The sequence below is a fragment of the Saccoglossus kowalevskii genome, chromosome 13, assembly GCF_978046115.1.
Source record: "Saccoglossus kowalevskii chromosome 13, keSacKowa6.1, whole genome shotgun sequence".
NCBI classification, from domain to species: Eukaryota; Metazoa; Hemichordata; class Enteropneusta; family Harrimaniidae; genus Saccoglossus; species Saccoglossus kowalevskii.
In genome coordinates this window covers 8,852,397-8,879,699 of record NC_140653.1, presented here as the reverse complement: position 1 = coordinate 8,879,699, position 27,303 = coordinate 8,852,397, and the positions used below count along the sequence as shown (strand labels likewise).

Here is a 27,303-nt window from a genome sequence, read left to right as displayed (position 1 = left end):
TGATGCAAGATAAAATCAACAGACAAGAAAAACCTTTCAAACAAATAAATAAAATGAACATGGTGTCTCTCTCGCTATTCCAACAAAACAGTGCACATTGCATTTCTCCATTTAAGAAAACAAAAGAAAAGGTTATTGTTTATTTAGTTGAGAAATTAACTAATAGTGTAACAACAAATTTAATACAACTGATACTTCCGTTTTGCAAAAATAATCACACATTTGTTTAGAAAGGTTACTCTGCCCCCCTATGGGAATTTCAAAGAAGCAAACATACATTAAGTCAGACCTTCAAACCTCTAGAGATATCATTGATCACCAACATGCTATCCAATAATAATAAAAATTCACTCAGTATATCAAAATAGAAACAATAACTAATCATAAATTGAAAAATTGTATCATATGAAAAATGTTTAAATTAATTATTGTTCACTGCTATTCTAATATATTATTAGCTGTGATGTGTGCACTCAGATTTTCTCATTTGATATACAAATTTGTTTATTTTGGGAAATGACACCAGTCTTGTTGGCTCAGATACAAAATAATCCTAGTTGTCTGCTGTGTACAATCCGCATTTGCTGCTTTCCCATTATAACAGAATCTATTTTGGGAAAATTACATTTGGGAAATTTGTGAAAAGACATCTGGCAGCCATGATGCAAAACAATCTGTTTGTGTTAACTGCTTTTTATAAAGAGCATTTTTGGCAATCCCCTTGGATGCTAGATTAGCTTCTAGTGAGAATCGCATAGATTCTTCCGTGACTTCTCCAATTTATTGTTACTACAGGCACTGGGAAGTATTCACGAAGAAATGTGTTTTCATTGTAGTCCAAGGAAACTACTGCTATAATAGAATTTATTTGTATTATTTTACTGTTTTTTGTATAAATAATTGTAGACAGATTTCGACACACAATATATATAATATTACACACACTGTAAAAAATTAACAATCAAAGGTAGGTTTGCATCACAGTACAATATATAGAATATTAAAATATTCTGAGCATTTTACATTTGACTAAGCCATTAGTAAGTGAGCCATAGGGAGAATAAATAGTTAATGAGGTAGTGTTAAATGTCTTAGAACGGTAAACGGAAATCCGTATATGTATTTCGATTCGACTAGGTTAGGATGCTATTTAGATAACAAGAAACATAACCTCAGGTCATATTTTAAATGTCACTCAAGACATAATCACTGTCATCAGCTCTGTCTCTGTCTATTTGCAGCAAGATCAACATAATGTCACAACAATGTTTAGCAAAGTACAAGATGTGTTCTGTATTTGTATGTGGAAAATACAATAAAGACAGTTCAATTAAGCATAAACAATAAATCTCTAATTCTCAAAGCCAAAGGGATGAAATATTGCAAAATCCAATGTGATTCCAATGGTCACTCGCACACAACGTGATTAATTTACCAAAATTCTAGTTTCTGCATGGTTTGCTATGGATTTGAAAAAGTGTGTGAGGTAAAACTCAAAAAAGAGACAAAAAACTGGATGGACATACCAAGCATGAGTGCTATATGACAAAAGATTGAGGAAGTATCAATGTCCTTATTTTACTACTTCACAAAATGAACCAGCCTAATAAATCACCAACACGCTACAATGCATCAAACATATAACAATATTTTTCCCTGCTATTTTTTCCTAACAAGAACATGCCACATTTTAGCTCTGAATGTTTTTTTTAAGTCAAGGCAAGGCAACTTAGTAGTGATAAGAGACATTTGACTCATGGATGGAAGATAAAAACAACCACATTTCATTTCATTTCATTTTTTAGAAAATCTGATATACAGCATGAAGAATGATAACATCAATAAGCAACACTCACTGGTTAGGTATTACCTGTCACTGATCAAAATTGATATACAAATTTAAGAGATAAATGTAATCAGAGATTGATCGAGTCACTTGTTACAGGCGACACTGTCACCTGATACAAGACAGTGTCACCTGATACAAGACACTGTCACCTGATACAAGACAGTGTCACCTGATACAAGACACTGTCACCTGATACAAGACAGTGTCACCTGATTCAAGACACTGTAACCCGATACAAATAACATACGTATTCAACTTACCAATTCATATCTTTCAAACTGCTCTGAGTGGCACATGGTTGTCGGCATAGCAACACCACAACAGAATCAGCCTTGGCTGGAATGAATCCCAACAAGAAGACGTTCCTACAGCCACAGTTGTAGCATTCCAATATAGTCTCACCTAAGGGGCCATCTTTGTGCAGGGTAACTTCTTTGCATTTGGCACGAACAAGATGGTTTACAATATGGCTAAAAACAAAGTATAATAATTTATTTAATGCAAGTTGAAACTGAGATAAATTAAGAAAGTTACAAAGTCCATTGTGCTGTTAGAGAAGTTGCTAAACCATGAAGTTTAAAAACTGTAAAATACTTTTCTTTAGCTGGAATAAATTTTCACTGAAAAGACTTTTTGGGCGTTTTGTATGGAATTTATTTTCACTGATTTTTGACAAGTTGTAAAATATAGAATGGTATAGTTGCTTGATTTTATTTTCACTGAATCATTTCTTCAGCGAAAATAGCAAAAATTAATTCCAAGTGAAAAAAAAGTATTTTTCAGTATATATGCCATGCTTATTACAGTTTCATGAAATAAACAACTTTAGGAAAATAAATATACACAAGACTCCATAGTAAAATTTAATTAAAACACGAACAGTTGAATTAGAAATTAAATTTTTTGGAAACTCAAGATAATGAAACAATGTGTATTGAACTATATTTTAAAAAAAAAATTTAAGGTACTGATCTGTTTGGTAAGATACAGTAGTTTCAACAGTTTCTCTGATGTGAATACATAGGCAATAAAACGTGTTCTCGCATGAAAACTGTGCATATACTGCAAAACCACCCACATTCAGTGAACTGTATTAGGGGAGAGTAGGAAAACAAACGGGCGGTGCACAGCGATCATTCCCGCGGAAATGATGGGTGCTCGCCGGTCGACTGCATTTTATGCAAATTCATGCATAAATTCACACTTATTGACAAGACCATTAATGAACACAAAGAACTGGGAAATTAAAAGGATCACAAAGTTCTAATGAAAAATTAAACCAATTTGGCTGAGCCAAAAGCTAGGAAACTAGTCTATAATAGTTGACATTATTTTATTTGCCTGAGCCTTGGAATAAAATCACAAAACGATCCAGAAAGACGTAGAGATCAACATAATATAAAATATGATCGCATTATTTTGTGAATATATATCATGCATGGTCTCAGAAAATGTTTAGAAAGATTAATGTTTCACGTAGACCAAATATAATCACGTATAAGTATAAATTCAAAGTGTTTTAATACATTGGTGCGAGGTCGCATTTACGTGAACAAGAACATGCACTAAAAAGGAAAAGCAAGCCAAAGTCGAAACGGGACGTATCATGGACTTGGTACAACATGCGCTGCGACAATTGAGTGATCGTCGACATCATTTTGGGGCACAATTGAACTTCAAGTACGTTGCAAAACTTGCTACGCGGCGATGCTGACATCAAGTGTGTGTTGACCGAAGTTTGACCCCAAGTCACGCACTGAACTGGCGTGTTACCTTAGCAACCCTTTTCTTTCTTGGTCCGCGCTTCAATCTCGTAAATTTGTTATTATATCCGGCGGTACTGTAATAACCCAACTTGTATCCAACTCTGTATTGGCTTCGAATATTTCAACATCGTTTACTTAGTGTGCTGCTTTTCTAATAACGCAAATATGTTTACAGTATTGCACGGGCTCTAAGTATTTCAACTTTGCAATGTATTGCTTTTATAATAATTACGCAAACTAAGTTATTTTTATTATTGTTGGGACACTAACCCGGGCTATTGGGTCTGTGAATATTTCAATATTACCGACTTGATAATGCATTGTATTCGTAATTATTAGGCAAATAAATCATTGAAAAAGATAGTCAGGTCCCGGAGTCAGGTGTCTAACGAAAGTGGAGAAAATATTTTAAATACTTGTGACTCATCTGTAAATTATTTTATTCGAAATAAAGTGAATATGTAATATTAACTATACAATAATATACAATATCATGCGTAATGTTAAATTTTTCTATAATAAACTTGCAGCACACTTCGATCGCATTATTCGCTTACACTTCGACTGAACTCTAATAACCACGTGTTTGAATTATGTGTGGCAATGGGCAATGACCTCAATGAGTGGTCACGCACTGACATTTAAATTCGGGCCACCCAGTTTGACGCAAAACGATATAGTTACCGTACTTAACATTTGTTCAAAAAATCGGTAAACTCTCGCGAGTCAACTGAAAGGCAACGTCGTTTTTGACCAAAAAAAAAACATGTCAATACAAGATTATGTGTCCCTTCTCTACTGCCTCATCTAGCTGTTGCATAATGTTCAAAAGTTTTTGCCTTCTTGCCTTACATAAATTGAAGCTTTCTATGATGGTGTTTATTCTACTGATGAAATGCATGTCAACTCCAGCTCTGAAAAGGGTAGGTTCAACCAGAACTCTCGCATAGCGTTTAAATCATGCATAGTGTGAGCGTTTGCTAAATCACGCATCTTCCATTGATTGTTGTCGTTTATATCTGTCAAAACGGCCGCATCAGACCTCTAGGTACATAATTTTGACAACAATCATACATCCATAGACATTTTGTTAAAATTAATATTTTTTTTTTATTTTCCCCAAAAATCTAACGACCACAGGGCTAGTAACTCAAGATTTTCACCAGCTCGACTGAATAGTTATTCGCAGCGGGCGTACGGGTGGGCAGCAATTTCAAACACACAAAAAAATGATAATGGCATTTACCTTTAGTGTGTCATAACTCGAAATTTTGTTCAGGTACACAGGATGAAAAAATCATGTGTCTAAGATGGTTACTTTAGGTTGTTCTGAATAATTCAAAAATTTTGATGCTGACAAGTTTTTATGAATTTCGCGATTCAGTGAAAATTTTTCTCGAGCCAAAAACCAAATGTCAGCAACTTTCAAATACACAAATACCATTAAATCGCAAAAATTCCTAGCAGCAAAAACTAAGCAATTCATATAGTAATACCATAGATCCAAAATACCCCTTTTTGTATTTTTTCAGACAGTTTTCCTCTCAAAAAAAATATTTCTTACAAAAAAGTGGACGACTTGTCCGTAAATAAGCAATTATAGTTCTGTTTTAAAATATATTTTTTCATTCTTATTTTAATAGGTTGAATGCTCACAAAGGGCCTTATTGAGCGTATAGATAGCTAATTTCTGGAGCTTCTGAAAAAACGGAGATGTTTAATATTTGCGAACAGTGATTAATGCAAATAGAGACGTAATACTAGCAGCCATCAATAATGCATGCATAGTATAATATTAAGGTTCAACAAGAGTTCATACCTTCCTGATGTATTGCCTCGTCCATTGCAGAACCATTTCTTGGTACTATTGCACATAACAACAGAAGCAGGGTCATGGATTCCACAGTATCTGAAAAATTAATAATTAATAAATTTTTACCAGTCATTCTAATAAATCTTATTTTTTGTGAGCCGTAATTTCATATTTTCCCGAGAATATAAAATTAAAACTTGGAGAACATATATATTTTAAAATAATTTGGTTTGATATTGTTTCCTGATTATAAAAATAAAATATGATTTATTATAATATAAAAATTTTGCTTTGAAATCAAACAAGCAGTCTGTCAGGTGAGATAGCTCCGCTGTTTGCAATGCACATTAGAAAATGAACAATATGTATAGTATTAAAGCAATCAGACTTGTGGTTTTAAACAAGAAGTCGAAAATATCACTTTTTACCAAAAATGACAAAAATATTCACCAAAATTAGAGAATTAAAGATTTCATTACAAAATGAATAAATCTGAGAGAGGTCCACATGTAGTACCTATATATGTAATATCAAAGCAATTGCACTTGCGGTTTTCAACAAGAAGTCGAAAATATCACTTTTTACCAAAAATGACAAAAATATTCACCAAAATTAGAGAATTGAAGATATCAACATGAAATGAACAAACCTAAGAGAGGTCTACCCAAGGTACATATACACCAAGTATCAAAGCATTCAGGCTTGTAGTTTTCAAGAAGAAGTCGAAAAAGTAAAACATTGACACGGACGACGACGGACAATCACTCATATGATAAGCTCCGCTCGACAAAGTCAACAGCGGAGCTAAAAACAGTGAGGAAACAAACCATGTTCTTTTCATTGGATGCGTGTCGCGGGTAAACATTTGAAACAAAAGACATAAATCATTAACATAAATTGTAGACAGGAAATCACGCAAATAAAACATCATTTTTCCCAGAGTTCATTACAATCAACAACTGCACACCATTTTATTGTGTCTCTGTCGATACTTTCAGTAATACTAAAGTGTAAGTTGTTACAGTGAATCCTGACAAAACCGGTCGCCCAGTTTAAACTCAATACAAATTTGCCTGTCTTATATGGCATTTTCGTTTCTAAAGAACAAGATTGGCAGAAAACTGAAATAAAAAAGCTAACAAAACATGATCAGAAAAAATAACGTCAAAGAAACCATACAAGTGTTTATATTTCAGCCATGCGAGAGTTTTAATGAGGAACCATGATACCACATACATTTTGTTGGAAATAAACAAAATATGCGATAAGATAACTGAAATGACCCGCCCATGCTCTACAAAATGCATGTAAGCAGACGAAATATGCAACAACAGGCAGTTCCAATGAAATTAAAAACGGTTAAAAAGGATTCGAAAAATTGATTTGGCGAAGAGACTGCTAGAAAGTTGTATCGACAGTCCAATGTGTTCAAAAATTGTAGCGTTGACTAAAACCGCATTTAACGGCACGCTGAATATTGCCACATGAAAAATTTGACAAAAAACTGAAACAAGGACAGACAAGAACAATTAAACAGGCATTATATAAAACTGGCGGATAATGTTGAATACATTTTTAACGATTTCTACGGCGTCTACAAAAAAAAGTGTTACGACTTTAAACAAAATGGCTGATACAGTGATGCGAAAGCAAAACGATAAAATTTACTTTAATAAGCCCCCAAATGGCACACAGCCGTCATAAGTATGCACAGTAGTATACTAAAAATTCATTTGGTAGTATTTTTTATAATATAATGTATTTTAAAATAGTGACTTCGTCACTTTTTCTTCCGGGACCCAAGCTTATTTTCATGACAACAGTGAAAACGATAAATGACGACTCTCGATTCTGAATGTTATCACAGTCACAAAGAGTACTCATCCGAGACGTACGTGTAGTTCTTCGTAGCGCTTGTGCACTAAACATGGATATTCTATCGAAAACGAGCTTAAAATTTCAAATTCGCGGAACATCAAGTGATCGACACAAAAATGAAACAAAATGGTGAGCCTTGAAATCTCAAGCAATAGAGGGCAGGGCGTACACAGCGCGACACGCATCCTTGATGGATTAGGCAGATTCACACCTTTTAACAATAGCGTTTCCTAACCGACTTTTTTAGTAACCGTGATTCCATGTATTACACATTGCTATAGTGCATAATACTTTCTTTCAAATAGCACCTTTCAAATATAGTACTGTAATAAAGTACGCGCATATAAACCAAAAATTGCATTGGCTGCATACTAACGGTAAATCATTTAAATATACTATTTATTTTCAGCATAGAAAAATCTCTATAATTTATGTAAATAAATGTGCTACTAAAAAAGCAAAAATTATAGTAAGTGATTCAAAATTGTGACCCTATAAGTTCAGTTTTATTAAATTCGAGTAGACCCTCAACCCCAACCTGATGTCAACTTGACTGATGATGACAACAACGAAATTACATTTTCCCATTTTCCCTTGCTGAATAACAAATTTCTTATCTACACATCTTTCAATTTGTACATATATTTTAGACAAAAAACTCAAATATCGTGATCCATTCAAATTCGCTGATTTCCCAAGGCCATATAAAAATGAAAATAATTTAGTCAAACAATCCCCACCAGCAAAAAAAAACAAAAAAACAGTGAGTATCTGCAAAAAATACATTTAAATTTATTTTTTTGATTGGTAAATGCCCCTTTGGCATGTTAGTTATGCTAGAAATTAATAAATAAAAAGTATATAAGAATTATTGATGAATAACAAATTAATTGAGTATGCAGTAGTGATGTTTTTCAGGTTTTTTGTTCAAAATCATAATACCTGAAGTCTTCATAATCTGAGACAGTGTATATGTTATGACAGAACTAACACTCTAGAAATGCAATAAATTTTATAGAAAAAACAGAAAATGTGAGAAACTAATACTTTTATTATATGTGTCTTCGTTGTTTTCTCTATCAAATTGAGGTTAACATTTTGTAATTATTCATATCACTAGATATCTTTTAGGCATTGTTTTACTTAACACTCAGCTTAGATGACTGGCACATGCAAATAATATTCTATGAGCCAATAATTTGGGTCAACATGATGAATCTATGCACATATTATCCTGCATTGCGTTAATAAATAAACTATACATAGGACTCTATATGAAACTACTCTCACCTGCACGCATATGTTGGCAGATCTTTCATGTAAAAGGCCTCTTCCTCATCTTCTTCAAAATTCAACTCCCCCATAGCCTGGGTTGCCATGGCAACACCATCTTCAACTGGTCCATTCTGGGATATGGAGTCTGAGCCATTTAGCTGTTTAGATTTCAAAAATTATGAGATAATTACTGAACAATGACACAGCAAAGGGTTGAACACAATTCAATATGGGTAACTTGAGAGAGTTGTGAGTGTAAAACAAGATACTGCATGATTTTGATGATATTAATGTATTTAATGTTCACACATAGTTCAGTTCACATGGGATCACCTGTATCAGCTCACAGCATATTGCAATATTTAAATCTGCGTCTTCCTTTGTGCAAGTGAGAATCAGCTCACAGATTTTTCAAGTAACAATTAACACACAAACACAGAAAGGATAAAAAAAACTTTCATAGACATCAGTCCATGGCTGACTTTCCTGAACACAGTAAAGAGAGTCAATCAACGAGCTATGCTATTACAATCACTCTGCTCAAATAGCAATCTCTAACACCATGATATTCTCTAAGTAAAATTGTTATACGGAATTTATGCAAACCATTTCTACTCTATAGCATTAATACTTTTTCATACAATGGTTTAAGGTAGGGATGCAGTTTATTTGTGAATTTCAATCAAAAATAGTTTTTTTCGTTTTTTATATAGATTTTTATCTAAAGAACATTCTGTGAAAATTTGACCAATGAATTCTTATTGGAACACCGTTAAAATTGCTGTTTATTTTCTGGTCAAAAATAAAAAAACACTCACACGTGGCAATGTTTATGTCCAATTGCCTAATTTGCATGAGTAACCAAATAACAGGACCTTTGATTGACAATATGCAAATCGAAATTGTACGGGTCATAGTTCATTCAGATCACGCGCATGTGCAATTATTCTCAAATCAGTTCTCGCTCGCTAGCAAACCAAACATTATATTTCCTCAGAGTTTTTTCCTAATTTTTATCAATACATTATGCGTGGTGTGAAAAGAAAGAGGGGTAGAAAGAAGATTCAGATGATTTCTATGTCGGAAGAGGCAAAAGCTACACTGAAGGCATCAGCCCACCGAACGAAAAACAAAATCGATGTGAGCGTCCGGTGAGCGTCCAAACATGGCTTTCCCTGAAGGCATGAATCCGAGTTTCTGATTGACTGAGAGATTTTATTTTTAAATAATTGTTCTCAAAAAATAAACTGAGCATGTGAAGAATAATTTAACATTGTTTACAGTGATAACTGCTCATTGTCGAAACGAAGCTTACCCATTCACGTTAGTCACAATAAACATCATACTCTTGAATAGGCGTCAATGACTACGGTAAAACTTAGACTCTATTTTAGGCATCAGGAATAATTGAAATGTCCGAAAATGACGCCAAAATACACCTTAAAAGTCCCATTTTATTGTTTTTCTAAATCTCATCCCGAATTTACGGCAGAACCTGGTCCCTCAAATAAGGGACATGTGAGCTTTGATTCTAACCGGATATATTGCACTGGGTCGGGGAGATACAAACTTTTGTGTATCTTTTGTCCAATGGGTACCTGTACTTCGATCATTCGCAAGTTTTGCTCGGTGGTGCGAGACAGCTTTGTTTGCAACCGGACGAACTCCGTTTAATTCAATGAAGCAAACAACTGACAATGCTAAAATAAATTGCAGAGGTACGCTAAAATTAATTGAAAACAACCAAATAATTTCAATGAAAAATAAATCACAGAGAGAGGTAACTTGATACATTACGGTAACAACTCTTTTGACGCGCTGACCGCTTCTCCGCGTCTGATGTTTTTTTCCTTGTCATAATACTTACTGATTGATGATTTTGTTTTGATTTTTGAATTTTTTAGCCTGCAACTCGACCACGACCTTTGCTTTTTCCGTGAAAAATGGGTAAGTTTACGTCAATTTGACGGACATTCCATTTTATTTAAACTAACGAAGCACACTGTTTCGCACTCCTATTTTTTTCATTTGCCGATTTCTATTCAGAAAAATTCGACCGCTCGAAAATGCACCTTCATTTTGAACTTTTAAAACATGTCAGATTTCCAACACTAATTATTTAAAACCGGTCGAAATTTTAAAACTTTTACGTTAGGAGCTGGAGCTCTCTTCTTGCAGGCGACCGTCGCTGGTAGTACAACAGCATGTTTTGTACGACTGTCTTAGAAAATCCCTGAATAAGGCGTTGCCAAAATCGGAAAAATAAAAAAATGCCTCCATAAAAAACGAGCAGAATTCAAATATTTCTTTTAACAAATATGTTGCACTGGGAAAAATGGGATTGGAAACGATGAACAAAACTTCTGTGCCTCGTGTTTCGATTCTAGGATTACGCGATTATTCATTATTGTGCGTTCGCTTCCTGGAGTTGGTTCTCAATACTACATACAAATCATCAAGGATAAATAATTTAATATCCCACTTTGTACTCTTCACGGTAAACCATAGGCTCTGAAATACTCGTAGATTTTTTATTGAAAATACATCGAAGAGAAGCCATGATATTTTGATCGTGTGAAAAGGTCACCTTCCTAGGACCGCCCCCTGTTTAATAATTCATGAGATTACGTCATATTTACTGGGCATTGCCACGTGTTTTTACCGACCCCATCAAAACACTGGTATGAATGACGTGTTTCTGATTTATAAATTCAAGAGCAGTTGTTCTGGTCCAACGATTTTACATAAAATGTCTATGTCTATACGTTAACTTTCAATTTCAATAGTCTAGAAAGTATGACAAAGTATGACAAAGCAGTAATTTCCGGTTTAACGCGCAAATATGCAAATCAGCCTTTTTCTAGTCTTCTATTTTTGGTGAATTCTTGGGTTTTAAATTAAAATAGCTGATAGACGCTTTGGCCATTTGCCTCGAAATTTTCACACATTATTGACAAGGTGTTCCCCCTTCAAAATGCGTCCGGACAGTTTATTACGGCGAGTGGAACAAAAATAACAAGTCCGCGATTAACATGGATATATAAATTATGCAAAAATAGAAAAAAGTGAACTTTGAGGTCATGCTGTGCGACTTTGAAAGCCGTTAGAGAGATGAGTGGACGCATTTGAATTAGTAGTATACCAAGGTATCCAGTGATGTAATTTTACCCACAAACGGACTTGAAGTTTTTAAGCTAATTTTTTTTAAACCACTTTTGCCCAAAAAAGCATATTTTTGACCCAAAATCAAAAACGCATTCTGGATATTTAAAATAAAGACAAGTTTTACAAAGTTTGTATAATAAGCTTTCAGAAAATATATAACATGTTGGATATATAATACCATCTTCATTGTCTAATTACTCAATTAAAAAGCAAGCCAAATAAACTGCATCTCTACCTTAATTTGAAAAAGTGGAATTAAGTGGATGGAAATGATAAAGTGACATATTTGTGTATTAGTGACACATGCAGTAATTTTTGAAATGTTTAAGGTTAGCTATGATCTAGATAAACTTGAATTTGATGTCACAAGGTCAGTACCATCAAAAATACTGTGAAAAAGTCTAATTAACAGTTGTAAAAATGATTGTTTCTTGCACAAATTAATAGGCTACAAATAAGAAATATTTTTTTCAAAGTGCTCAAAAAAGGGGTACAATTTTATTGTTCAATAAATTCATTATTCCAAAAAAAAACAGATAATACAACATTTATCACGATATAATCTGACAACAGGTTTAGAAAGAAGTACTGTACTGTTCACTCATATGGTACAATGACCAGTGACACAAGTCTGCAAAAAATTTAAAACGAAAATATTCAGAAAACTATGTACTTTCGTTTCTCAAAAAAATATTATAAAGGTTCTTCGTAAGAATCATTTGGATTGAATAAGAAATTCAAAATTATGCAAGTGGGAGCTTTTGGCAGGCAGAGACTGTACCACACAAAATATTATGACACTGTCAAGCAGATATCATGGCATCCATATACCAGTACACATCCAAGGTGGCAACTCAAGATTGAATGTACATCAATGCATTGCATGTTTTGCAACATGTTTTATTTGTTTCTTAATTCCCTTGATTTAATTGATTTCTGTATGTTTTATACATACATGTATAAAGTTAGAACATGAATTAATACATACAATTTAAAATCTGTTTTAGAAGACTGCTAATTAATAGGATAAATTTAATAATTATTTATTTTTTATTTTAAATGAAATGGGTGTGTAAATTAATAGAGTTGTTGTTTGAGTGTCATCTGTATCAAGCACAATTCAACATTCCATAAATGTAACAAACACTTAAATTAATTAACAGTGTCAGCAAGGGAAGAACATTTTGCTTGTTTTGAAGTGATGTAGAAAAGAGCTGGTAGCCGGCCAAAAGTACCACCTGCTCTGAATAAAATAGCTAATTTTTTTTGTGTTTTTCAGTCTTGTTGGGATGACCTACATTTCCATTTTTTGCCCTCACTTAAAAACAAATTTACATCACTGGTTTTAGCATGCGTTTTCTACAACATTAGCGAGTATTTTCATGTTTCAGGTCAACACTGTATATTTTAACGATGTTACATCAATTACTGAAACTTCACCCAAGCCGTTGCACTATACGAACCCCTGACTTAGCCCCAACACTAAATATGGTGTTCATAAAGCTAGACTTTGATGTACCCTTCAACTACACCAACGTCTAATATTTAATATAAAACAAAAGCCCCAGTGACCTAGATTCCACCACAATTAAACATGCATCCTATTATATACCGAAAAAGTTGACTTTAGATGATATCACTGGATAAAAATAGATTTACATTCTGCGGTTTATGAATTTACATACATACATTTGTTTGTTTGTTACATTTTATTATATTAATCAAACAGGTGAAATGCGAGTAAATTGTCGACAGAATCTTATGATTTCCTAATTTTTTAGTAATATTAACTGATCTAATATCGCCATATTGAATGCACGTGTGATATTGTCTGAATACACACAAACAAACCAACCAACCAGACTGAATTTTGTCACGTCATGCCAAACTTACCGGTATATTTACGCATGGCGGTCTCGGGCAAAGAACCATGTCGGCCATAATCGGCGCATGGCACACAACTTTAGAACACAAATCGATTCTACTTGTGCGATGTAGTTTATTACTTCGGTTTTTCGGTGGTGCACGTGAATTTCAAAATGAATAACATATAAAACGCTCAAACTCACCTGACTTTGGCTCTGTGTCTGTGAATCGAGTTGAGATGCTTGGCTCTGTGATGCCTGCGTTTGAGACGGGAGTGTAAAATCGGTGAAATCAAACTCGGAACCCTGCGTGTCCGCACCCAGAAGATCACCTTCTTCCGTGTCTAAAAAAGTTAAAGTTTGCGAGCTTGGACCGTATGCGTCGACACTCATCTTTCGCTATGCTAATGCACAGATTTTCCTTTGAGCAATCAGCAATTATTACAACAGTAAATGGTTAGTTTATGTTCCGTTAGAAGCTCTGAATCCTCAACAAATCGGTTGAACAGAAGCGAAACTTTAAGATTCCACGACGGCACGAGCCATTTTCGCGGAAATGGGTGACGTTTACACACTGCGCATGTTTCGATGACGTTTTCGTCACGGCTAAAAATATCGATGACGTTTATAGCGCTTGTATATTGGTGGCGCTGTTTAACAAAATGAAATGTTGAAAATTTTTCTGTGCTGTGAAGGTTTATATCGTCGAAATCTCGAATTAAGCCATTAATTAATCGGTAGATGAATTTTTTTTTCGATTACCCAAACAGTTAGTTGTACAAAGAAGGTAAGTGAACATGTTTCTGCTAAAATAATGTGTTATTAATCAATTGAAAAGCCAACTTCCGGCATCGGACTAGCTGAGCTTAATTCGGGAAGGCAACCAAAGTCAATTTAACAGATGCAGAATTTTCAGAACAACATGCATTAACCCCGCCCCTCAACACGGTGTCGGGGGACTGTGCATTAACATAGTCTGGTTCGCAGTATATTTTATACAAACTCATCAAAAATAGTCATTTTAAAAGGACTGACCATTAGAAACCCTGTGTGAGATAGAATGGTGACAGTAGACCGGCGGGAAATATGTTTTAGTTTACGTAGCAAAAAGCTTTCATGATTTATGTGTACCAGCTCCACGGACTAGTCAGCTGGCGTGCGTGATATCGGGGTTCCCTTTCTTTCTACCAATAGGTGAAGTACATGGGTTTAGTCAACTGATGAGTGGTACGGTCTTGCTCGGGGGTCACACATTTATGTGTTTTAGCGGGGGACGGTCGATTCGTACCAAATCACATTCGTCCCAAGTCGATTCGTCCCACAAGTCGATTCGTCTCAAGTCGATTCGTCCCACAAGTTAATTCGTCCCAAAGTCGATTCGTCCCACAAGTTGATTTGTCCCAAAGTCGATTCGTCCCACAAGTCGATCGATTCGTCAGATTTAAGGTTCGCCCACTACTAACTCGCCAAATAAACACAAAAAATCCAAACAACGAACTGTTCACGTACACGTCATGCACTGGCATGCGTAATTGTTCATTATGCAATTTTGTTTTTGCCGACGTTATAAACAAATACACCGTACACGCAACGTAGAGTTATTAGTTAATAAATACAAATACACCGTACATGCAACGTACAAGTTATTAGTTAATAAATAAATACAAACACACCTTACATGCAACGTAGAGTTATTAGTTAATAAATACAAATACATCGTACATGCAACGTACAAGTTATTAGTTAATAAATACAAATACATCGTACATGCAACGTACAAGTTATTAGTTAATAAATACAAATACACCGCACACGCAACGTAGAGTTATTAGTTAATAAATACAAATACACCGTACATGCAACGTACAAGTTATTAGTTAATAAATACAAATACACCGCACATGCAACGTAGAGTTATTAGTTAATAAATACAAATACACCGTACACGCAACGTGGAGTTATTAGTTAGCGTGTCAGTAACAGTTGGCATAGAAATTGACCCTGCTCAAGATCGTAACGCTGACCAAAAATTAAAAAAAATGGACGAATGTGAATTGGGACGAATGTGAAATGGGACGAATGTGAATTGGGACGAATCGACTTGTGGGACGAATGTGAATTGGGACGAATCGACTTGCGGGACGAATGTGAATTGGGACGAATCGACTTGTGGGACGAATGTGTTGGGACGAATGTGAATTGGGACGAATTGACTGTGAATCGTTTTAGCAGTTAGTGTAACCAATTTAATTCCTTCTGAGGAATTTTATGTGTTTCAATAAACTATATCCACATTTGAAATCAGGGGGTGGCAGGTAGAGTGTGACCAGTGCAATTTATTTTTGCGGTGTATGTCTGTACATTTTTCTTTTTCTTGAATTGTACCAGCAATTCCTGTTCTCTCGGTTTCTAGCTTTCATTTTTGGCTCAACGGACCATAGGTCCGCTGAGCCTATAGGATGAGTTTCTGTCCTGCGTCTGTCGTCCGTCTATCTATCTGTCTGTCTGTGCACGACTTCTTCTCAAAAACCGCCGAACCATTTGACTCGATTTTTGGTGTGTGGATGCCTTGATGAGTGTAGATGGTAATTTGTTCATGAGAAGTCGATCTGCCAAAAATTATACAAATTAGCCCCCCAAAACTCTACTGTGGCGGTCTATAGTGAGAGCGCCATCTATAGTATGGTGTTGGAATAACTTTGTTTATGAATAAGTCTGTGCGTTCTGTTGGTCAGTCGAATTGTTTCCGTCTGTGTGGGCAGGTCGATTCTCCTGTTAAATCGACTGAATTCCTTCCAAAGACTGAACTAAAGTGGTTATGGATGTTGTGGAACTCTTGGGACAGACAAAATCGTGTTTGCATGGAATTTATTGACTGGCAGAAGTCTTTTCCAAAAGTTGTGATTGTGTGGATTGAGCGCAGAGGTTGCAGTCTGCTGTTGCCATTGTGTTGAACAAAACCGTGGTTGAACCTAGTTGCAGTTCTTTAGCTCACTTGGTTTCGCTGTTGGTTATTTCGTTCATTGTGGTGTTAACGCGAAACAATGGAGCTACAGTTCCATCCTTTGCGAGTTACCCTATTTTACCGAACTGAAATCAGGTTGGGTCGTAACAGCTGTGTTTTTTTTCATTATTTTCGCCTTATTAAGTTTCTACCTTTCTACTGTTGATGGATCCCGAAACTATTTCATCAATTATTTTGAGGGCGATGGTCTGAAATTGGAAGATTTCAAGACGAAAACCGCAGAAAACTACAGCGAAATCCCTGTTTTGCCGCCATCTTGAAGAAGTTATCGTGACGCCACGAGGCCTCATAGTTTTCCCATTTCACACGGTTTTTGTCATGAAATCAACCAATTTCGGACCATCGCCCTCAAAATAATTGATGAAATAGTTTCGGGACTCATCGACAGTAGAAAGGTAGAAACTTAAGGCGAAAATAATTAAAATAAAATGGCTGTTACGACCCGACCTGATTTCAGACTATTTTAAAATGGTCATTTTTGGTCAAAAATTCTATTTTCGACTTCTTCTTCAAAACCAGTAGCCTGAATGCTTTGATACTTAGTGTGTATGTACCTTGTGTTGACATCTACTAGATTTGTTGATCCCATAGTCATATCTTTAATTCTCTAATTTTGTGTGTTTGTTTGGCGATATTTCATTTAAAAGTACAAATTTAAACGAAAAGTTGTGGCATATACAGCACTAATCTTTTGTACAATAGCCGTTGAGCAACAGGCCATTGGCCTATTTTTTTTTTAGCTAATGTCAAAGGATATGTTCTCAATATGCTTATACCAATTTTTCCCAAACCACTGTAGAGGAGGAAACCTCACATTGAATTGTATTACTCAAAACAGTGTCTTTGTTCAATGAATGAATTTGTAAATTGGCTCCTGAAACATACCGTACTCAACCACATCAGCACCCATGCCCAGGGTCAAGCACCCACGCCCCACTTTTGCGTAATTTTTATATTTGGTGTCACATTTGGCAAACCCCTTCAAAATGCCACTATTTTAAAACTTGGGCTTTGATCATTGCTTTACGAATACTGGTAATTGGTTTTATATGACAAATCGTGGATATCGACTGTCGTGTTGTGAATGCGTAGACCATGGTAACCGTGTGTAAACTATGCTTCAACAATGACCTGTTAATAAAAGTAAAATGCGGTAAATATTTCATGCCATATTCAGTTGCGTTGCGTTGCCAGAAAGTCTTCGGGAATTTTTGAAGAATTGTGTCGGTACAACACAGCTTTCTGATTGGTTAATAACAGACTTGACCCATTAGGTCAAAGGACTTTGTTGCAGGTCAAATTAAGCAAATACATCATGGCAGAAAGTACATTTCATTGAGAGTTTGTGTATGATTCAAGACATTCATTTTGACTTCGACTGTGTTTCAATGTTTCAACAGACTCTAATATTTTTTTAATCTCGTAAATTAAGGTGTTACGTAATTGTAAAAAAAAATTGCATATTTTTTGTGACCGTTTCTGTTTCTTCATTGTAAAAATCAGTGGCTACGCAACTTATTTTGTAATTTTATTTTTCCTCAAAGACATAATATCCCCCTCATTCTGTCACATGGTGAATTAAAATTGTTATTTCTGAGGGAAGTGCTCGGGTAAGCGCCTCGCATAAAAAATCATGATTTTCCCGAATTGAGGACCCTGGGCGCTAACGCGGTCAAGTACGGTAGTAGGTGCTAATGTATCATTTTATTGATTGCAACTGATTTCTTAGTTACATGTATATACCCTATATATAAAATATGTTTTTGAAATGCAGTCCCTCACAGATTTTTCATCATCGGAGTGATTCATATCCCAAATTTTGGTTCCCTTAGTGCCTTTAATAAATAACTAATTACTGGACTGTATAAATGATTGTCACAAGGTCTGTATTAAAATACATTCACTGTGGTCAGTTAAGGATAAGATCCACTATATGACAGCGAGGTAGGATATGACAGCTGAGATAGATTTTTATTATTTACATACGGTACATTTATGTTGCGATTATTTCAACTTCCCCGGTTCAGAAAGATCGTTAACTTTACGTACAGTCAAGACTCGTGACCTGCACGTGATGGAAATCACGTCACAGTGACTTTGGAACCCTGTTTCAGGGATCGTCGGAAATAACTGTAAAGCTACCGAGGTGGCAGTCTGAACCGGAGAAATGCTAAATGCATTCTATTATACACAGCAATCGTTTTGAATTGACTTCCAGTAGTTTACTGCGAATGTGTGGAACGTGACACTACATTGTGTAATTGAGTGGTGTCAATTATCCCTGTGCATCAAATGGTTCCGCCGTAAGTTCCAGCGTATTGTGATGTTAATCCCAGGTGTACGACTATATAATGTGTGAATGCCACGTCATCTGGGTTGCTTCTTCAGACATCACGGTGGAGGAAGACCCTTGACAAAGTTGGTCCCAGATTCTTGAAGTTATGGTGACGCACATGGCTGTTCGAATATTCCCTGCGCTGGGTTTCTGCGAGCGAATGGTCTCGACGCGTAACATCGTTTCTTCGTCAGTTCTGCTATCCTGGTGGTGACTACACTCAGTTTTCCGTACAACGAGCGCCGACTTCGTACGGACATAACTGTGAGTTGCATGCACCCCACACCCACACTTTCCATTAGTCTAGGGCACTAGCTGTCAAGTGTTTAATTATTGTATTTTTGTGAAATGCATTCTGTATCTTTTATGACTATTCTATTTTACGTGCACAAACCGGTTAATTAAGACAACAATTGAAACGGGGAATGCCGTATTTTGTTTGAAAGTTGTGTAGCTACACGATGAAGTCTATTTATTATTAATCTATCATTTATTATAAGTTACCCGCTCGTGTTTGTGCGCTGGTGCTCATAACCCGGAGCGAACCTTGTTTAGGAAGCGAACCGTATATATTTATTTCCCTTATTTAGGGAGCGGTTAATGTTATTTGTAATGCATTTGTTTTCCGTGATTAATTAAATTCCTTTACTTGTTACTGATTAGTTCGTCTTCTCTAGTATGCTGTGTTTGTATGTTCGTATTCCCAAACATATTGCTGAACAGGTCACAACTACTCATTTAGAGGTATATACCATTAATTTGGTACGGGTAAAAGAACCCCGCAACACGAGTGATATTTGGAACCCGACATTTAGACATTCGTATAATTTATCCAAATATTTAAATCAACCTCGTGACAATAATATTATTTAAAAATCATAGAAGGTGATGGGTGAAAATCAGTCGTTTTTGGCCTCAATGTGTTTTCGCTCGAAAACAGGTGATAAGATTTGACTTTAAAGGATGCAGGTCGTTTTGATTGGACGTTTTCTTTTGTTTTGAGTCTGTTGTCTGTCTAGAAGTATAGCAACATTGTTTTTTGGTGAATATAGAACATGTTTTTGTCCAATAAAGGATTTTGATATGGCAATGGAAAATTTTAACAATTCCTTACTCAAACGTCTCCTGTATAAATAGTCCTAGACTCTCTAAAATTTGACAATAGTACTAGCGCAGAATGGACTTCTTAGTCAGTGTGTCTTTTATTGTAGCACTGTCAATGCTACTGTATGTTAAAACATACACTCACGAACTCAACAACATTAACTTGAGCTATTTATTTAGTAGTGAGAATAGAATTGAATCAAACAGATGGAAACCCTGGTTACGTTACGCAGCGATCGATGATTCAAATGCTATCCAGGTTAGCTCTGTATAATTACTATGTCATTTGGAGTTCTCAATCTCAGTGTGTGAAATCATATCCCTGCTGTGGACAGTGATGACTGACTGATTACTAGTACTGTGATTCTGCTGCTATCTTGACACCAGCAACTGACATAATGTTTTAGTCCCCGTTCTGACGCAGTTCGAAAACGGGGAGTTATAGATTGACCTCTGTGCATCCATGCGTTCAGACCTATATCTTAGACATGCCTGGACCAATTACATTCAAACACATACATCATACATAATATTATACATATGCACATCAATTTGTTTCATGATCTGATTCAAGATGGCCGACTGGTGGCCATTTTGTTTTAATCACTGCAGTTTAAGTGCCATATCTCTGACATGCTCTGACTGATTATGTTCAAATTTTATATATTCATTATACATCATGTCATAGATTTACAGATGTATTCAAAATGACTCACTCACTCACTGGTGGCTATTTTGTTTTACTTATTGCTGTTCCAGAGATCAGATACTGAATTGTCAAATATTTCAATTTAAAAAATATCATTATAATCAAGCATCAGCTTCTGGATCCATATCTCCGACATGTTTATATTCCAAATATATTATCATATTTAACCGGGTAAGTGCCCAGGGTCCTGAACATGGAAAATTGCCAAAAAATAGTGATGAAAATCCACAAAAATTGACAACACGCAGATCGAACTGCGGCAGGGAATAGAATGTCAATGAAAACATGCAATGGAAATGAATGAACAATATGCAGCATTAGAAGTAAAACAAAAATAATGTATTGCTTATAATGTGACAAATAAACCAGGAATATTAAAGATTTACATTGAAGAATCATTTGAATTAGGATTTCCCCGCCGACAAACACGCCCAATATGTGTGAACTCAAAATGAATTAAAATGTCGGGGGTTAAACTGCATAAAATTATTTCCGTTTATGCAGAGAGCGTGCACCCATCTAATTTTCCGTTGACACTGCCGTTTTAGTTTTCTATCTTCAGCAGTAGTTTCAATCCATTCACACAGCTTTACGTTTTTTCTCTCTTAATATTCTTAATGAAACGATATTGATTGCCTAAAAACAGTTTGACCCGCTACACGCTTTATTTGGGAATTCAAAGTGATGAATATAGTCATAACAAATTATACTTGCTAATGACAAAAAAAGAACGTAACATCGCGTGAAACGTACTTCACGCTCTACTCGCTTTAAAGCTGCCCGCCTATGCAAATGAGCATAGTTGCGGACGAAGCCTTACAACTTCAAGATGGCGTTAATGTTACCAGCTCCCTGATGTTACACCGTAATTAGGCAGGCAACAATGTGTTTTGTAACCCCTTTCATCACCTCCTGCGGATGTTTTATATGTTAATAAATCAATGTTAAATACTTGCTGATTACTGAACCGTGCGGCATGTCGTCGGTAAATACTTGTTTACCGTAGTTCACAAGCAGTCTGCGAAATAACCATTTAAAACTAAACATTTCTATAATAAAGCATGCTGTGTACCTTTACATAGATCGACCATTGAGATTCGCGTTTTTCGACCAACCAACCAATGGGAATCGTGCTCTTCGCAGAATGACTCTGCGATCCTGTCGCAGAGTGCAATAATCAACATTCGGCGAGTCGCACAATCACGGCGCAGAGTTAGTTTTTAAACCCCCATACATACCTCTTACAATGAATAACATAGTTGAACTCTGGTGACCTTGCCCTTTGTTATATAATATAATTCCCTTTATCATAGTTTGTTTCAATATAAATATGCATTGTCATAATTAATTTTGAATACAAACAAGTTTTAGGGTTGAACCAACAGTGGGGAATCAGTCTACCGAATGTCCTTAAAAGAAGTAAATATCTTACAAAAACATTGGTGCCTTATTTGTTTAATTATTTTAAGGAACATAATTTCCAGCTTTATTGAAAGTAATTGAGATATTTTAGAATAAAAACAAATGTCTCATTGCAAAAAAAAAGTGCTGCATTTAGATGTGAATAGATTCATAAAACATGCAAGATAACAGAAAAATTTAGCTGGCTTTAGTTCAAATATTTTGTACAGGTGTCTGTCAAAAATGAATGATTCACTGAGACAAATATGAACTGCCTCATTGTGTGACTACTGTATTATATGAAAAGTAAAAAAAACACCCTTTATGAATAGCTATCATGTTGCAAGTTCTGCTTTGTATGCAAATCAACTTAAATAGTTGGTGTCCAGTGGAGGGAGAAGTCAACAGTACTGTTGCCTCCTGAGAAACTACATCTTCAAACACTGCAATCTCTGAAGTGCGTTTTTAAACTAGTATTATAAAAACTCTATCATTCTGTTCTAATAGCCGAAACATATTCCTGTGAGTTTTCATTTGTCGAATGAACTGTTTGTCAAATACAGAATACATATATTTTAGAATAGTTTGCTTTTTAAAATGTGGATGAAATGTTTTGCTTTTAATGTATTTTTTATGTATTGTTTTTGATTTGATAACTTTTGACTAAACAGATTTTCTATTAGCTTCAGATCTTGATCAAAGTTTGGCACCCAGTTCATAGCAGTGCTTATATTGATTTTCTGACATCTTGTTTTCTGTAAAGATTTTATTGGTAGGTTTGCAAATGTGTATCAGACTGTGCAATCTCTCCATGAGTTGGTTTTGAAACCCAGTATGGGATTCTGATAAATCATTTGCTTCATTGAACACATACAACAATGCATATTTCCACTGAGATCAGTGACCTTTGATGTGTATCACCAGTGATCAGTCAAGTAGAAACAGTCAGATTTTCTCAATTTTTGCATGATATTTTTATACAGGACATCTGTTGTTCAAACTCAGGGAAGACTTTATACTGATGAATAAGGTGACCAAGTTTGATAAAGTTTGGAATAGAATTAGTAAAGTTATTATGTACACAATAACAATTATTAATGACGACGACAAAGCCGGACAAAATTTTCCCCTTAATATACCTTTCCCTTCCATCTTTGATGGTACGGGCAAGGTAAAAATTGGCCATCAAATGTGCAAAATACAGAATATCTACTATAATTACAATTTTGTACCTACAATAGATACAATGTTGTCTGTTGCTTTGTATCCAATACATATTTACCATAGAAATAGGTTAAATGTTATTATAACAGCTGCACAAACTTTTGATAGAACATATTTCACATTATATTTTACCTGTTTTATATTTTATTGAAAGAAAATATTTGTATCTATATATTTCCAGGTCCTAGTTTTAATGCTTTATGTGATGTCATTGGTCAATACATGTCTTAGTGACAGATGCATTGAATGCGATCTTTAAAAATGTTGTATTTGTGAAGCCATAGACAAGAAATGAGGTAGCCCGGCCCCACCCCACCCCCACCCCCTTTTTACCTTGCCGGTACCATCAAAGATGGAAGGGAAAGGTATATTAAGGGAAAAATTTTGTCCGGCGTTGTCGTTGCCGTCGTCTTTAATAATTGTTATTGTGTGCATAATAACTTTACTAATTCTATTCCAAACTTAACCAAACTTGGTCACCTTATTCATCAGTTTAAAGTCTTCCCTGAGTTTGAACAACAGATGTCCTGTATAAAAATATCATGCAAAAATTGAGAAAATCTGATAAAATATTTTGACTATTTCTACTTGACTGATCACTGGTGATACACATCAAAGGTCACTGATCTCAGTGGAAATATGCATTGTTGTATGTGTTCAATGAAGCAAATGATTTATCTTGTAATAATATCCTTGGTAATGTATATCAGAATCCCATACTGGGTTTCAAAACCAACTCATGGAGAGAATGCACAGTCTGATACACATTTGCAAACCTACCAATAAAATCCTATCGAAAATAAGATGTCAGAAAATCAATATAAGCACTCCTATGAACTGGGTGCCAAACTTTGATCAAGATCTGAAGCTAATAGAAAATCTGTTTGGTTCAAAGTTATCAAATCAAAAACAATACATAAAAAATACATAAACAGCAAAACGTTTAATCCACATTTTAAAAAGAAAATTGTTCTAAAATATATGTATTCTGTATTTGACAAACAGTTCATTCGGCAAATGAAAACTCACAGGAATATGTTTCAGCTATTAGAACAGAATGATAGAGTTTTTATAATACTGGTTTAAAAACGCACTTGCAGTGTTTGAAGATGTAGATTCTCAGGAGGCAACAGTACTGTTGACTTCTCCCTCCACTGGACACAAACTAACTATTTAAGTTGATTTGCATACAAAGCAGAGCTTGCAACATGATAGCTATTCATAAAGGGTGTTTTTTTTCTTTTCATATAATACAGTAGTCACACAATGAGGCAGTTCATATTTGTTTCAATGAATCATTAATTTTTGACAGACACCTGTACGAAATACTTGGACAAAAGGCAGCTAAGATTTTCTGTTATCTTGCATGTTTTATGAATCTATTCACGTCTAAATGCAGCACTTATTTTTTTGCGATGAGGCAATTGTTTTTATACTAAAATATCTTTACTTTGAATAAAGCTGGAAATTATGTCCCTTAAAATAATTAAACAAATAAGGCACCAATGTTTTTGTAAGATATTTACATCTTTTAAGGACATTCGGTAGACTGATTCCAAAACTTGTTTGTATTCAAAATTAATTATGACAATGCATATTTATATTGAAACAAACTATGATAAAGGGAATTATATTATATAACAAAGGGCAAGGTCACCAGAGTTCAACTATGTTTTTAGTAAAAAAAAAAGGTGGACCCCTCATCCCCCAATACCCTAAGTTGTTGCACAATTGGGCATTTTAATCTGTCTCTTTGTTCCTAACAAAAACATTTTACTTAAGTAGCTAAAAGAAATACCGATAAGTGAAAGTACCAGGATGTGTGACCTTTAGAGGTCATGAAAGTTACACTTAGATACTTGAGCAGCCAACAACAAAGCTACAATGTAATGTAAAATGCTTTAATTTCATGACAGACATAGTATTGTAAATTATTTTGAAACTGTTTATAGTACCAGTATACTAGTACATGTACATGTCAAATGCACTGTTAGCATGAGTATTTAATTAACATTTTTTTTTTCAGACAAATGAATTATTATACGATGTTTGGAAGAAATCAAATGTCGGGCAATGAACTTTTACAATGGAATCAAGCGTACTTAGATGGACTCAAAGTCATAGATCGTTCTCTTCAGCACAACCGCCCTACAACTCATTACCTACAGAATGCCAGCAGATCTGTAATGAATCTGCCATTGCATACCCCACAAAATACTATTAGAAGTTTATTTGGACCACAATTACATAGCAGTCCTGTATTAACTGCTCAAGCCTTGGCTAGAATTCAAGGAACTGGTACAAGTTCTAGCACAAGCCAAGGATTCAATATATCGCCTTCTGCAAGGAAGTTTAATAGTGTAAAGCATGCTGTTGAAAATACTGTACTATCACAACAGTCTACAAGTACTGTCAGTAGAAGCAAGAGGAAGTAAGTGCTGATATACTCCATTCTAAAGTACATAAGTGTTAATAGTGAAGATATGTGTGTTAATGTGAGAACACTGCAGATTACATGTATGTGTTTGAATAGGTGTCTCGGTGCCGGATAATTTGTGGTAAAAATGAATTTTCCAAAAAAAATTATGTGTTACTACTACATGTATAGCAGTCCTTGTGTTGACAGGGTTATGACTGTTGTGAGTAGATGAACAATGCACCTATACATACATACCATCTTTGCTCTTAAATCGGACCTGGAGTTGAAAACTAAATAAGGGTCAGCCCCCCGTCCCCTACCTGGGTGAATGTGCCTCAGACTCACTAATGAATGAGACTTTTGGGGGAACCTTGGTTAAGGTGCACATGTACTTGTGTTCGACCGGGCCTGGTTGATGGCATGATAGCGGTATAATGAATTGAAATGATGTCACTATGATAGGAAGATGGACACACAGCCATGTCTGGCACTCCAAAACTGGGATATGGTTTCTATGGTAAAATGCACTAATATCACTCATACTTGCAAGTTGGCACAAACATGTTATTGCCGTTAAAAAAAAAAATAAAAGCTTATGTAAACCAAAAACTGCATTAAATGCACGCTAACAAAATATAATTTATCAGTTATATGCTGCTTGTAATTGAGCAAGTAAGATATTATGGTACTCATGTACTATTTTGTACTTGTAGGAGAAGTTTGGATGAAGAGCCAGAGCAGGACCATGGTGAAAAGAAACAAAAAACACCTGGAGAAGATAGGAGGAGGCAACATGATAGTAATTTACTTTCGCAGGGAAAAAGAAAGAGTGATGCCCCAGTTGTTTCTCAAAACAGACGCTCTTTGCCAAATGGGCAAACTAAAATGAGCAGAACAGCTAGTTCTTATTCAGCAGTGCAAACACATTTTGATAGTCGAAGGAATTCCACAGGGGATATTGGTGTTGCATTCAACCATCTACAAACGCAGCAGATTCTTCTCGTCAGACCACTCAGATTAGACCAACCACCATCTTATATGGACAAGGTTAGTTGTATACACAATGAACATTGAACAGTACATGTATGTGGATATGAGCAGCTGAAAAATGAAAATCGATTTTGGTAGATACGAGGGGCGTTCAATAAGTAATGCCCCTGACCCATTTCCCATAGTAGGAAAACTTGGCACAGTTATTAGTCTTTCTCTACATAGGAACCACCCAGAGTTATGCATTTCTCCCATCGTTCGATGCAGCTCATAGACACCATTTTTGTAGAACACCCCAAGTTGGTCCTCCAACCATGTCATAACTTCAGAAATCAAGGCTGTATCATCTGGGAAACGCTTTCCTTTCAAAAACAACTTCATGGCTGGGAAGAGATGAAAGACAGAGGGTGCAAGGTCAGGATAGTAAGGGGGATGGGGGAGGATTTCATAGCCATTTTTCTTGCATTAAATGATTTTATGGTAAC

The 27,303-nt window shown here is 35.3% G+C and overlaps 2 protein-coding genes across 2 annotated transcripts in view; one reads left to right on the top strand and one right to left on the bottom strand.

Annotated features, from left to right (window-relative positions):
* Positions 1-14,176, bottom strand: part of LOC100367396 (regulator of nonsense transcripts 1) — a 38,025-nt gene extending 23,849 nt beyond the window's left edge. Inside the window, exons 1-4 of the mRNA XM_085506888.1 lie at positions 13,816-14,176; positions 8,597-8,739; positions 5,435-5,524; positions 2,110-2,319 (exon numbers count right to left, since the gene is read on the bottom strand). Of these exons, the coding sequence (XP_085363014.1) occupies positions 2,110-2,319; positions 5,435-5,524; positions 8,597-8,739; positions 13,816-14,004 (632 nt within the window). The 5' untranslated portion in view covers positions 14,005-14,176. The remainder of the gene's footprint in view (positions 1-2,109; positions 2,320-5,434; positions 5,525-8,596; positions 8,740-13,815) is intronic.
* A 78-nt stretch (positions 14,177-14,254) lies between these two features.
* Positions 14,255-27,303, top strand: part of LOC100369124 (poly(A) RNA polymerase GLD2-like) — a 29,977-nt gene continuing 16,928 nt past the window's right edge. Inside the window, exons 1-3 of the mRNA XM_002732680.4 lie at positions 14,255-14,398; positions 25,436-25,840; positions 26,542-26,875. Coding sequence (XP_002732726.1) covers positions 25,440-25,840; positions 26,542-26,875 — 735 coding nt within the window. The 5' untranslated portion in view covers positions 14,255-14,398; positions 25,436-25,439. The remainder of the gene's footprint in view (positions 14,399-25,435; positions 25,841-26,541; positions 26,876-27,303) is intronic.